General features: G+C 37.8%; 1 protein-coding gene across 3 annotated transcripts in view; it reads left to right on the forward strand.

Moving 5' to 3' along the window:
- FAF1 (Fas associated factor 1) overlaps window positions 1-15,113 on the forward strand; it is a 307,409-nt gene that overhangs the window by 52,809 nt on the left and 239,487 nt on the right. For all 3 annotated transcript variants that reach the window (XM_030571511.1, XM_030571512.1, XM_030571513.1), the window contains one exon: window positions 14,894-14,940. In XM_030571511.1, the coding sequence (XP_030427371.1) occupies window positions 14,894-14,940 (47 nt within the window). The remainder of the gene's footprint in view (window positions 1-14,893; window positions 14,941-15,113) is intronic.

The raw sequence follows: 15,113 nt of genomic DNA on the forward strand, positions 1-15,113 counted from the left end.
GGGAGCTGATAGGGGGCTGCCGATCCACCCTGGTTTCAAGCCCCCACCAGCTAGCTGCAACGGGCTGCTATTCCTGCAAGCAGTAGACAAAGCAGGCGGCTACCAAACGAGGAAGGGAGCATTTCACAACTTTAAACAAGGATGTTCCCTAATTGATCAGTAACTACCAACGAAACAACGTTAACCCGGACGACTTCAAGTGAGGAGTTCCTGTATTATTACGGGTGAACTAAATAAATCCTATTATTATTAATCTTGGCTGCTTGTGCTATTTGCCTTCTCTTTGCAGTAATTGTTTATTTCAGTGCTGCTTACTTAAGCATCTTCTACCATGCTTGTTTTATACATTGACAGTTAAAGGTTTTAGCCCCAAAATTTTACCCTGCTTCATGGTTATAAACTGACGGGAGAAAATATGCACCTCTTTTTGGATAGTAATATCAGCTGGTCAGAACAAATGTTTTGACTTGGCAAAGACCCAGAAATAGTTGTTAAACCATAGCCATGTTAGTCTCAGTTCTGCTTAAAACACAGGCCAAAACCAATATCTGGCAGATAGAAAATGACACTACTGAGGGAACATTATTTTAAAATATTTGTGTAGCATATCTAAAAATATTAAAACAAATATAATGAAACATTACTTGGAAGTGTCCTCTTAATGAGTGTACCGTCATCCTTTCTGTCACTCAAGTTCATAACCTGGGAATCCTTTTCAATTCCTTCCTTTCCCTTGGCCCGCTCATCCATGCTGTGTCCTCATCCTGCTTCTCTTTCGTTCCCGTCTCCAAGATCTGACCAGATAGCAATTGTACAGATTTGTAGTAAAGCTTCATTTTATTCATTTGTATTTTTTATCACCCATTTATTTTGTTGGAATAGGAAATGTGCAAACAAAATTAGGTTTGTTAGTATAATATAATTTATCACATGAAAGCAACAAAATCAGCTTAAAATAACACTGATCTAGATGTAATATTCTTAAATACTTTAAAATGGGGTCCACATTTGTCCATGCTAGTGATGGGGGCATTGCCTGTCATGAAAATAGTAATGTAAATAGGGTACTAGAAATGCTCCCTCCAAATCTATAGATATGTTCCTACTTGTCTCTTTCACTGTATGTTTGTTCTGATTATATAATCAGAGCCATCTAATCTGCCTGTATTTCCAGTGAGCCTGTCAGTATAGTAGTTAGACATATATATGTCATATCTATGGACCTGCCCCTATATCAAATATAGACCAGTTCATATCAGTGCTTAGCAAATAAGGTAGAGAAAAATACATTTCAGAACGAAAACGACAGAGCTGGAAGTATTGTACCAGACCCGGCTATGTAACTAATAATTTACATTCCCAACTCCATCTCTACCCCCTCAGCCTTTCCATACTGGCCAAGCAGGCCGTTGTTCTACAAAATGATCCTGGTGCCAATTTTAGGCCTGGAAATTTGCCAACCAGACCAAACCTGCTGCACCGGGGAATGAATCACCTTCTGGAACTATTCTGCGGAAAGTTAGCAGTGTTGATGCTGCAAAGGAAATATTGGAAAGTCAGGAATATTCCAGACAAGAAATTAATCTATTAACAGCACTGAAGAAAAATAAAATAAATAGAATACTCAGGAACATGCCTAGATTTTTCATTAGCATACAGAATGCTGTTTGAGACACTGGAACCCTCCAGTCTGTTGTGTGTATTACAACTCCTTCAAGAGTCTGTCAGCAGACCTGAGGCCAACCTATTGCAAGATGGAATTAACAATAGCCTTGAATTCCAGTACTTGGATGATGCAGAGCCTCTGTCCAGCCCTCTTTTATATTGCTAGCTCCTTTTAAACAAGCTACAATGTGTCATCTATTGGAGGTGAAAGGTCCACCCTGTAATCTATCTGTAGTGTTACATGATTTAATGAAGCTAGTACACTACGTGCGGCTCCAGTTTGTTCTCTGCCTCATCTGAAGGCAGTTGCAGCAGCTTTTACGTGTCCCTAGACTTGCTATCTATCAAAATAGCATTGCTGGTCCTCCATAACTTTGGCCAGGAGTGTCTGAAGGGGGCACAGCCAACAGTGGATGGATAATGTGCAGTTCACAAGAACAAGGTGCCTAAATGCATTTCTGAATTCTTCATTCTACAAGGGTCAGGGAGTAATGCGACCTTCTGTACAATTCAATCACGCAGCTCTCCCGTGGAGGGAACTTAATAAGTATGATTGGTATACAATTACTTGCTGAAGCAGGCTGAGAAATCTGTTACAACTTACTGTGAAAAATTATGAAAGAGTGCACAGAGTATGGGATAGGCATTTATTATGTTTCATGAATCCTAGTAGAACTATCAGCAAAAGAAGAATTCTTTGCCAGATCTCAAAGTACAATCTACAATATCAGTGGGAACTTCTGCAAGGTGAGCATGGAAATCAAAGAAATACGGAAATCAATTATATGGAGTTTGACCCATCAGTTTACCAAACATTGTAATTGAAAATATTAGGTTTGCTGGTTGTAGGGATGGGGAGGCAGTATAAGGTGTGTGTGTGTGTGTGGTGGGTGTGTGCGCGTGCGCGAAAGAGAGTTGTAAGGGTGGGGAGGAAGAAACACAATAACATATTCCTTCTCTTAATCTTCCTGAATTCACTGCTAGTTACATCTCACATTAATGCAACTGCAGACATTCTTCTGAGAGAGAGAAATTTTGCTTCTTATCCATGCATTCCTTTTCTCAAAAACAGTAATTTTGGCATTTCCATGGATTTTCAATCATCATTCAGAGTAGGAAGTTCATATAGTTCAGTGGAAAGCATTTTGGGCCTATATTGCCCGATCGTTGGTATTCAGATTCTTAATCTGTTCTTGTAGTCTTGTTAAGAAACACTTGATTGTCCATGCTACGGAGTAGTTGGTAGGTAGGTCCTAGTGCCATCTGCTGGAAACAAGCTCTAATTGCCGCAAAATGTCTGCGTAAGTAGACCCACCATGTGTTGAATTGCCACATATTGTAATTCAGAAGAAGTAAATGTACCGGTAAATCTCAGGCATTCAGTTCCCCAAAACTGTAGGGTAAGAAGTCTAAGGCCAGGTTTACACTAGAAACTTGAGCTGACATAGCAGTGGTGTTTAGAGGGGTGGGGATGGGGTATTGTGACATTTTCTACACTGGCAAAATCCCTAGCGTAGATGCAAGTTATGCTGGCATAAAAGTGCTTTTTCTGGTTTAATTTAGTTTTTCTCTCAGGTGTCTCTGCAAAAGCACTCTTTTTTTTCTGGTATTAGCTTTGTCTGCATTGGAGGGTTTTGACAGTATAGCTGTACCAGTAAAACTTTCCGTAGATGAGGCCTAAATCATTAAGCAGCATATTAATTGTTCAATGTTCTGTGACACTTGGTGTGATGAAAGTAAATTTGGCATTTTACAGTTTGGAGCATCTTAATTTTCAAAAACAATAAATTTTGAGTTTATCTGCCAAAAGCTTTTTTCTGATCACACTACATAAATGGTGCATGTACTTTCTTTGTGGATAGATGAGGCCATCCAAAGCAGAACCCTACTGCGGAGAAAATGCAGGGGGGGAGTGGTTCTTCAGCAGAATCATCCACTCTCCTTTCTTTAGTACTACTGAAACTCCTGTATATTGGGTTCAGTGGAAGGAAGTGAGTGAATATGATGGGACAGCTGCTCTGTAGGGTAGCGTCCTGTCACTCATTTTGCAGCCCTTAAACAGGTAAATGAGTGCTAATCTAATCTTGAATTTATCCTCCTAATCCCTCTGATGTAAAACCTGAAGATGGTTCTTGGTGTAGCTGATGATAACAGCTCTGCTGCAAAGGGGCCATAGTGAGCTGGAGAGACAACATGCTGATAGTAGGGGGGTTGGAGTGGAAGAGTGAGGGCAGCAGGCTTCAACAGTCTTGCTGAGCATGCTCAGTCCTTGTAAGCATGCTCAGTACAAGCCAAGCAGAAGATGGGGCAGGGGGAAGAGCATGTGATTTATGATTCTCTTACCCTGTCACTGTATTGAAAATTAGAGATGCTATCCCTTTGTAGCCTGGATAGCCTGCAGTGCTCTTCACTCCTTGGAAGGACAACTGAGCCTAAGTTCTCAGTCTTTCAGTCCATTCACAAGGTGAGCCTGGGACTTTTGTTTCCCAAGCAAAGCCTTTACCAGTTTCCGCAACTGACTTGACACCTCATTCTCAGGAAAACTTCTAGAATGTGCATCCCATGAGTTTCATTGTCAAATGACTTGTGCACAGCATGACATTCTTTCGTGTACGCCTGTTAAAGTTACCAGTTCTGTTAGGTATTCATAAAGCAGATCTTGGTTTGAGCATTGGCCTGCTAAACCCAGGGTTGTTGTCAGTTCAATCCGTTTAGGGAACTAGGGTAAAAAATCTGTCTGGGGATTGGTCCTGCTTTGAGCACGGGGTTGGACTGGATGACCTCCTGAGGTCCCTTCCAACCTTGATATTCTGTGATTCCTTTGGAAATCCCTGCAGCCCACATCTTGAATTTCTTGACTCCAACAAGGTGTGTGTGTGTGTGTGTGTGTGTGTGTGTGTACGCAATGATGCTGCAGAGGGACCTATTTTAGAAAGTAAACTGTCCCATAGAGAATAATACCAGTCTATCACTGGGTTTGGGAAAAATTGATGAATATGGCCAAAAATAGAAGAGACACAATCCAAATATTAACGAAACTTCCCAGAACAATGACTAAACTTTTCAAAATAATTTAAATATAGCTAATTATGTATAATAAAATTAGGGCTGTCAAGTGGTTAAAAAGTCATGATTAATCACATGACTAAAAAATTAAGTGTGATTAATCATGTGATTAATGGTGTTGTTAATAATAGGATATCATTTATTTAAATATTTTTAGATGTTTTCTACATTTTAAAATATATTGATTTCAATTACAACACAGAATACGAAGTGTATAGTGCTCATTTTATATTTATTTTTATTACAAATATTTGCCAAGTAAAAACCAAAAGAAATAGTATTTTTCAATTCACCTAATACAAATACTGTAGTGCAATCTCTTTATCGTGAAAGATGAATTTACAAATGTAGAATTATTTACAAAAACTAACCATTCAAAAATGAAACAGTGTAAAACTTTAGAGCCTCCAAGGCCACTCAGTCCTACTTCTTGTTCAGTCAATCCCTCAAACAAGTTTTTTTTACATTTGCAGGAGATATTGCTGCCCATTTCTTGTTTACAATGTCACCTGAAAGTGAGAATAGGTGTTCACATGGCACTGTTGTAGCCAGTGTCTCAAGATATTTACGTTTCAGATGTGCTAAAGATCCGTATGTCCCTTCATGCTTCAACCACCATTCCAGAGGACATGCGCCAATACTGATGACTAGTCCAGCTCAATAATGATCCAAAGCAATGTGGACCGATGCATGTTCATTTTCATCATTTGAGTCAGATGCCACCAACAGAAGGTTGATTTTCTTTTTTGGTGGTTCAAGTTCTGTAGTTTCTGCATCAGGGTGTTGCTCTTTTAAGACTTCTGAAAGCATGCTCCACACCTTGTCCCTCTCAGCTTTTGGAAGGCACTTCAGATTCTTAAACCTTGCGTTGAGTGCTGTAGCTATCTTTAGAAATCTGATATTGCAACCTTCTTTGTGTTTTGTCAAATTTGCAGTGAAAGTGTTGTTAAACAACATATGCTGGGTCATCATTCAAGACTACCCTAACATAAAATATATGGCAGAATGCAGGTAAAACCACAGAGCAGGAAATGTACAATTCTCCGCCAAGGAGTTCAGTTACAGATTGAATTAATGCATTTTTTTTAACAAGCATCATTAGCATGGAAGCATGTCCTCTGGAATGGTGGTCGAAGCATGAAGAGGCATGTGAATGTGTAGCATATCTGGCACATAAATACCTTGTAATGCTGGCTACAAAAGTGTCATGCGGATGCCTGTTCTTGCTTTCAGGTGACATTGTAAATAAGAAGCGAGCAGCATTATCTCCCGTAAATGTAAACAAACTTGTTTCTCTTAGCGATTGGCTGCATAAGAAGTAGGATTGAATGCATTTGTGGGCTCTAAAGTTTTACATTGTTTTGTTTATGGAGTGGAGTTATGTAACCAAAAAAATTATATTTGTAAGTTGTACTTTCATGATAAAAAGATTGTATTACAGTACTTGTATGAGGTGAATTGAAAAATACTATTTGTATTCAAAAGTAATATAAAGTGAGCACTGTACACTTTGTATTTTGTGTTCTAATTAAAATCAAGATATTTGAAAATGTAGACAAACGTCCAAAAATATTTAACAACTTTGAATTTGTATTCTATTGTTTAATTGTGTAATTACAACTATGATTAATCATGATTAATTTTTTGAGTTAATTGCTTCAGTTAACTACGATTAATTGATAGCTCTGAATAAAATAAAACTTGAGACGTTGCATTACTAAATATTTAATAGAGCTTTTATCAATACTTACTGAGAAGTTACTATGTGAAAAATAAAGAAAAGCACACCATGTGCATGTTAGCTACAGTTTTTAAATGCAACTTTCACCATTAAAATTTTTTCTTGCTCCATTATATTTTATTTTGATTGGTTCTCTGGTAATTTGTTTATAAAGTGTTAGCTCAAATCCCCCATGTGCGGATGTCAAAACTAAAGCAAACTTTAAGACCATGTGAAATTTTTTTTTTATGTATCACTGATTTACAAAATTTGTTGGATCAGTGCATGAACATCCCTCCCTCCTGCCCCAACCTTCATTTTCTTCATATCTATCTGAGATATATATTCTGATGTGTGATATTCTCTCATCTATTCTGGATTTCGTAAGACAGTTTGAATGCATTTTGCATTATCATTTTAAGTTTCCAAATGTGTTTTTGCTCTGTAACTATCAGATACATTTAGTAATATTGGATTATAAACGAAATGGGGATTAAGCAATAAAAACATGGTGAGTAGAATTCTGGAAGGTGTTGTTTTATTGCACAATCAGCTGCAGCACTGAAATGTAGAAGAAAAGGAAATTAAGATTGACCTTCTGTTCAATAGGCGAGAGCCAAAGAAAACAGGGCCATTCTTAGGAGTATGTATTTCTCAAAACTGAATATTTTTGCTTTCACCAAAAATTCCTTGAAATTAAGGCAGGGTAGAAGAGCTACAGCATAGCTTCAGGGTTTTGTTTTTTCAAATCAGATGGTTTTGATTTTTTTTACCTTTCTTTTCTACAGCCCTAATAAAAATGAGTCATTTTCTTGAAGAAAGATCCTACTAGGATTTAAAAAAAAATAATTAGACATTTATATGGATAATGATAACATCCACAGTTACTGGTTACAGAATATCAGCAAAATTATAAACTCTATCAACCTTCATATGCATAAGCCAGCCATTATGTTACGGGAATTAGGAGGAAAATTCCCCTGTGGACAGTATCAGAGAGGTAGCCGTGTTTAGTCTGGATCTGTAAAAGCAGCAAAGAATCCTGTGGCACCCACAAAAGCTCATGCTCCAATATGTCTGTTAGTCTACAAGGTGCCACAGGACTCTCTGCTGCCTGTGGACAGGTTATTTCATCACATTTTCTTGCAACTTCATCTGAAACATCTGGTACTGGCCACTGTTAGAGAGAGAATGCTGGACTACATGAACCACTGATTGGTTTATCTTAATTCGTGATGCCGATATGCCTTTTCAAGTCAAATCCATAATTCCTAACACACTGGAGTGGGTCCAGCATTTTTCAGTTGTGCATGGGGTGGAGGTTTGAATGTAGAGAGTTGTATAGGGGCTCTATCCATGGCTTAAAGAATGAGGAGTACTTGTGGCACCTTAGAGACTAACAAATTTATTTGGGCATAAGCTTTCATGGGCTAAAACCCACTTAATCAGAGGTATGGAGTGGAAAATACAGTAGAAAGATGTATATAAACACACTGTAATGGACTTAGGCCAGAAGGGTATAAGAGGTTAGTGGAAGGCAGGTATATCAGCCTCAGAATGAGCAGGTCCCTGTTCCCTGGATAGCCAAACAAAGGCTACTCCAAGCCAGTCAAGACGCCAATTTAACCAGTAACAGTCATTAGGCTAATGCTGTCACCTGACCTCAGTTAACTGACAAAGGGTCAGCTAAGGCTGTTAGGCTAATGCAGACAGCTGGAACCAATTAAGGTCCCACTTATACTACTTTAGAAGCTCTCCTTTCCAGTTATGTCGAGGGGAGCCCAGGTGAAAGGAGCTGGAAGAGAGGAAGCATTACTGAACTCTGAGGTAAGGGTGCCGGGCCCGGGTTCCACCTTCTTTCTCCCCGCATGATCTACAGAGATCCCTTGGAGAGGGGAAACAGACTTTTTGGTCCAGGCAGGAGACCAAACTGTGCCTATGGAGCTTTAAGGACCCACCAATACAAGCTTGGAGCTTTGTCATCTCTCTCTCTCTCTCTCTCTCTCTCTCTCTCTCTCTCTCTCTCTCACACACACACACACACACACACACACACACACACACACACACACACACACACACACACACACACACACACACACACCGTGAAAAGATGGGGGTTGCCATACCAACTGTAACAAGACAAATCAATTAAGATGAGCTATTATCAGCGGGAGAAAAAAATACTTCTGTGATGATAATCAGGGTGGCCCAGTTGACAAGAAGGTGTGAGTAAAAGTAAGAGGAAAAATTAGCATGGAGAAATAGTTTTTAGCATGGCACTAGCCAAAACTTCATTGCTTAATGTGGGGAGGCAGGTGGACAACTGTATTTAAAGGCTTAGGAAAGAAGCTTCCTTGTCCCAGGAATTCTCCTGCGCAAAAGCCCTTAAATTTGGCTTTAGGTGTGGACCTGGGTTTGGTTCTTAAGAAGGTAAGTTTAAGCCTTTGTCCTGATATCTATAAATAATGCATCCCATTTATAGATTGGGAAGTCCTCAGTCTTACATTTGAAAGTGCATGTGGTGTAGTGGATGCCACTTGATAGGAATGAAATATGTAAAATAAAACCTCTGTATTAGCTTTAAAACGATGTAAGCATGATCATTGCAGCCAAACAGTTTTGAAATCTACAGTGGTTTCCATTAAATGTCATAAATTAACAGTTACCACATAGTGGTATCGGAGATACCGCAGTTGTTTTCTATTTTAAGTATAGGGGAAAAACTGTGATCTCTCTCCTTCCACTATGTGGTAATTGTTAATTATTAAGTGTTGGTGACCAGTTGTAATTGTGTATTTTGAGTCAAGCCATATGGTATTTTGTATTTGTAAGGGGACAGGCAGAATTTTTCAGAACTGTCTCAATCTGTTAAGGCAGTATTTTCCCAGGGAAAAAGTCGAAATTTAACACCCTAAGCTTCACAATGATTCATAGGTATCTTGAGTAATTGTAATGTTTTTGTAGTGTTTCATTGTTTCAAACTAGACAGATATTTAGAATGGTTGGGGAGCTTTTTGGCATTGTTGTTTCTCCCAGGAAACAGCTCTGGCGTGATAGAGGCCAAATAAATATGTTGTACGTACTGTTGTTTCATAGCCCGAGAATTCATAATCATTGCCGTATCAGTACTGTGGATCTTGACATTTGATAATGCAACTATATAGTCTTGTAGCACACTTGTGGTTTATGATGCTGTATGTTCTCCCCCTGTTTTGGATATTATGTATTTTCAGTGCCAATATTGCCAGATGCTCCTAATTATATCATATCAATTTCTGGATATATCACCAATATCTTGAAACAAAATATACAAATCAATAATTAAATTTTGTTTATAATTTCAAAAGACAAATACGGTAGGTGGTAGCTCTTTGGGTGAGTTACCTATTTTGAATTTGTGGTGGAGACATTACTTTTTATTTTAATAAGCAAGTTAGCAGCTGAAATTTTAGATTGCATTTTGAATGAGAATATTAAATGGAAATGGATACAGCTTGTATTTGAATATAGCAGTTAGATCTGTGGTTATCAACCTATTTACCATTGTGGGCCACATATGCAGCTCTCTGTGCTATGTGGGCTGCATCCACACAATATATATACTACACATATGGCCCTGAGTGTGTCACATGAGCAGCAACTGTGTACTGATTGGGCTGCAAGGGGCCCGTGGGCTGCGGATTGAGAACCACTGATTTAGACACTACTGAGGTTGTTGGCTTCATGAATTGGCTGCTATAAGTGTCTGTTTCTGCTTAAGGTTGGTTAAACTTTAGTGTAAAGATAGCAATGAATGGATTTACTATAACTTTACTAAATTCGTTTCAAGGGAAACAGTTTTTGTTTAATTTTTTAAAATTATGTATCGCTATTCTTATTTGTATGGACACACAAGTTCAGAATATTTTAGAGAGTCCTCTCAGCATATTAAATGTTTTAACCATGAAGACTTAATTGTCTAATAGAGGAGACTAATTTTTTGAAAAAATTAGGAAAATCTTTCATTAATCAGTTGTGTGTATTTAGTTTTGTGTTACAGTCATTCAGGCATCAGAGCCTAGATGTCCATGTGTCGTTTATCAGCATTTTCAAGGTTGGGACTCAGAAATGGTTGCCTACTCAAAACACCAAGGGAGACATGTGCACCCCTTTCCTGATCTCTTATATCTTTCCAATTTCTATCCTGCTTAACAAACATTGCCCAAACTCTTTACGCAGTTTTACTCTACATTGTAGTTATTGAGTGCAGGCCACCTCACCAAGAAATTATATAGTATGGCCGCTATTATCTCTCATTTCTTTGACCCTTTAATGCTGTCTAGTTTGGGACATAAGAGAAGGCTTAGAAGGGTTGTTCAGTCTTTGACAAAATAGCTTGGAGCCCCCACCTCATCTAATAATTTTTGCTTTTGTACTTGAATTAGGGAAATCTTGAGCTAGTTTCAGCCTCAGATTTTTATAAAAACTAGGTTTTACCAGACAAACTATGCAAGTGTTGAACTCTAAATATCTCAATTACTGTACTAGATTTTCATTGCCAATGCAACTTTTTTCTCAAGGTAAAGAGAGTTCCAGGATGTCAAATTACTGTTATCAGTGGTGACTGTTCCTATGAGACAAGAGCTGCGCTTGCTGTGTTTTGATTCACCAAGATGCAGAATGAAGAATATATCAATCCTGTTAAGTGACAATGGAGAAAATGTCTATTGCTGAAGAGCATTGTGAGATCTTTTCCTGATGGTTTATTAGATTAAGATGATCAGTAGCTGTAAACAGCTGCAACTCCTCCATGTACATGTGCAAGACACATGGTTAACAGAGCATTTTATGGTTATCAAAACACCGCTACTTAAATGATGGCAAGCTAGTTGACTCACTGTATTGTTCTTTGTATATTTTTTAAAAAAAAAAAGGAATGACAAATGTTAAGAGCATCATAGGGTTATGCCGTGTTGATATTCTAAGGTAATTATAACACAATATATATATTAAAAATTCAAAAATGGAGGTTTATTAGATTAAAACAAGTTAGCATTTAAATCTTAGTTCATAGTTTTTGTATGATTCATTAGCCAACTACAGTACTACATATAACATCTCTTTAATACAGAAAAAGAGGTGGTAAGTATATGGCTAGCTATGCTACCAGTTTGTAAAAGCCATCTTGATGGACAGTGGCTTCCCAGAGTCCAGTGAATTGAGTGCCACTGAATGCACAACAGACTGAAAATGAACTTCTGAATTTCAGCCTGAAGGAGATAATGAAGTGCAGAAGCAGTTTGGTATGAAGACATTCCAAGAGACACATTTTTCTCCTCCTCACCAAAGGCCATTAGAATTGGTGAACTCTCCTATGCTGATCCACTGTAATTCTACTGTTCTAGGATGTGTCCGCTAGACTGAAGTGTAGACAAAATTTTGGCATTTTTACTACCATATCTTCTGCCTCTACTCAGAGCAGGGTCAGAAACAACTCAGTTGTAAAATGCCTGAGTGTTGTCTACATTTCAAAATCTGTCAGTGCAACAACTGGGAATGTCAAGTCTGAAAAATCCTTGCATTGAGATGGCCCAAAAGTGCACCCTTTTGTGGTGCAAAGCAGTCCTAAACCAGATATCTCCCACACACTGCCCAGAAGTCTGTTTTTCTAGAATCTTGATCCAAAGTATAGTGACTTCCGGATTGTTTATGTTTCTGTAGAGTGTGGAGTCCAAACAGCATATTTTCTAGAGGTTGTTGCATATGTGGGCCAACATCAAAAAAGCAAATTTGGTCAATCAGAGCATGACTTTATAAAATTCTTGTCCAATGCCATGATTGCATATTTGTTAGCTAATAGTTTTGCTGGCAAGTGACAGGCGTAGCAGCTTTTTAAAAAAAGAAATACCTTTGTCTTAACTGGAATCAAAGTACAGGGAGCCCTTTCTGTGCCAGTACTTTATTTTGGAAAGTACTGATTGTGTTCATGAGTGGGTACATAGTGTGAGGAGTTTCTTGGCACTCCTGCCTATTGTCTTAATTTTTGTGTATGTACAAGTTTACACAAATAGCAGAACATGGGAAGGGAACCAGGGACTTCTGCTTTCTAATTCTGGCCCTGACTCTGATGCTGACTTCCACTCTGGCCCTTGACATTTCCTTATCTTCACTGTTTTAATCTCCCATCTTAAAAATTAGGATAGTACCTATGTCATTGATATGTTTAGAGGACTAATTTAAACTTTGACAAGTGCTTTGAAATGCTACCGAAATGCTAAGTATTGTTTAATACATAACCCTCCAATCCCTGAATCATTTCGTGCTAAGAAATGATGGCTAGCCCAACATTCAGGAAAATGAGCCCTTCTTTGTTAAACCGGATCCATAGTCAGATATGGTGGTAGACCATTGGTGGTAGGGCCATTATGCTACAGTTACAGCTATGTTGGGAATCCAGTTCCAACACAGTTGTCACCTTTTTAATTGCTGCGAAAGCTTTGGTCAAGCATAAGGTCCCATGCTCTGTTTTTATCAACTTGTAACATACCTAGAAAAAGTAAGACTATATGCAAATGTGCCCCAAATCCACTTATTGCAATACCAATCTTTTCTAAATATTTTCCTACATATACTAGGCTTCAGATGTTTTGAGAACATAGAGTGGATTAATGTTTATAATCATGTCAGAAGATAATTTATAATTCAATCAGTGTAATTAGCTGTAGTTACTCTCCTTGTTTAAACATACTACCGTTCCATCTGGTATAGAACTTTTTACACTGTTACAGGGAATATCCCCACAACATGTACATCAGAATCTTTGACAACTAATGATGATATAATAACGAATAATACTGCACCCAGATACAATGGCGATGGATACCTTAAATACTTTTACTGCATAATTTATAATCTTAAGTGATTTACAAAAATTCATCCAAACGGGTTGGAAGTAGGTAAGTACTGTAGAAGTAAGTGTTATCACTTCTATTTTCCAGATGGGAAAATTGAAGGAAAGAGGTTAAGGGTCAGATTTCGAAAGCCAGCCCATATGTTAAGTGCTGTCCTTTAGGTATCTAGGGCATGATTCTCCCTCCACCCCCGAGGTGCCGAACATCCATCTCTATCATTTATTGATTCATTTGCAGTTTTGGCTATTCAATAATTATGAAGATTAGGTCCGTAGTGTCTAAATTTGAGAACCCAAAATTAGTGGCTAGTTTTAAAATTTGGCTGTCTTACCCCAGGTTGTAAAGAGAGTCAGTATCAGAGCTGGGAGTAGAATTTGGTACAGTAGAACCTCAAGAGTTATGAACACTGGAGTTACAAACTGACTAGTCAACCACAGACCTTATTTGGAGCTGGAAGTACTCAATCAAGCAGCAGCAGAGACAAAAACAAAAAAGCAAATACAGTACAGTACTGTTTTAAACATAAACTAGTACTACAGAAAAAAGAGAGCAGCATTTTTCTTCTTCATAGTAAAGTTTCAAAGCTGTACCAAGTCAGTGTTCAGCTGTAAACTTTTGAAAGAACCACTAATGGTTTGTTCAGCATTATGAACATTTCAGAGTTACAAACAGTCTCCATTCCTGAGGTGTTCATAACTCTCAGGTTTTACTGTAACTCTTAGCTCTCAGTCCTGTGCTGTCATCCCTTTCAATCACATTTGTTCTCTAGATAGTATTGTCTTTCTTAATGATGTTTTGCAAACATTCCCTGAACTAGGAATCCTAGAATAGGCATTCTTGCTGTTGGAAGCTAAATTTTCTATTGAGGGTGGCTTTTTTTTTTTTTTTTTTTACATTGCAATAAACACGTATGATCAGCAAAATTGAGCTAACCTAGTTGGGATAGTGTGCAATAAACTAATTTTTGGAACAACTCTAGAAGCTGAAACTCAAACTAAAATCATGGTACCTACCCATAAAATTCATATAGCAAATTAAGAACCCGTACAAAAATATTAAAGAGGAAAAATACTTTCTAGATAGAGATTTGATATGTTAAGTATCAGGTCTGTGTTAAAATTACTGAAATATGTGAATGGGCATAAACAAACATCTTGCATTCAGATCTCTGTTGGCTCTGAAACTGTAATTCAAACATGTCTGTAATCAAACAAATCTAACCACCCTAACATTTTGAATCCTTAAATTTAGAAAGTTTTAGCTTTATTTTGTCCTGTTATAAAGATATATACAGTTTGGATGCAAAGTCTTGTTTTAGGCCAGTTTCCTTTGAAATAGGATGTACTTTAGTGGCACTGTCAGGTACTTCTATGTGAATTGAATGGAGAATATTCGATGTGCTTAAGGAGCATTGGGGATTTTGTTTAAGCAAATTTTGAGTCATTTTTGTATAAGCTGATTTGAATTGCTTTGCAGAAATATCTCAAGTTTTTCTGATGTCTTACTGCTGCTTGGATTTTTTGACTTACTGTATATCTTTTGTTCACAGGCAGCTATAAATGGTGTAATACCACAAGAAAACGGCATTCTACAAAGGTAAGTAAAGAAACTTGGAGCAATAATGTGTAAAAAGAGGTACTGTGTAATAGTAGTCATGGGGGAGGTTTACTTTCTCTTCCCCTGTCTCCTCTTTCCTGATCTCCAATTCTATCCCTTAGGAGGAAGATGTAATACTGTATGTGTCATTTTGAAATAGTTAGACTCCCAAG

This window comes from Gopherus evgoodei, chromosome 8, assembly GCF_007399415.2.
Source record: "Gopherus evgoodei ecotype Sinaloan lineage chromosome 8, rGopEvg1_v1.p, whole genome shotgun sequence".
Lineage (NCBI taxonomy): Eukaryota > Metazoa > Chordata > Testudines > Testudinidae > Gopherus > Gopherus evgoodei.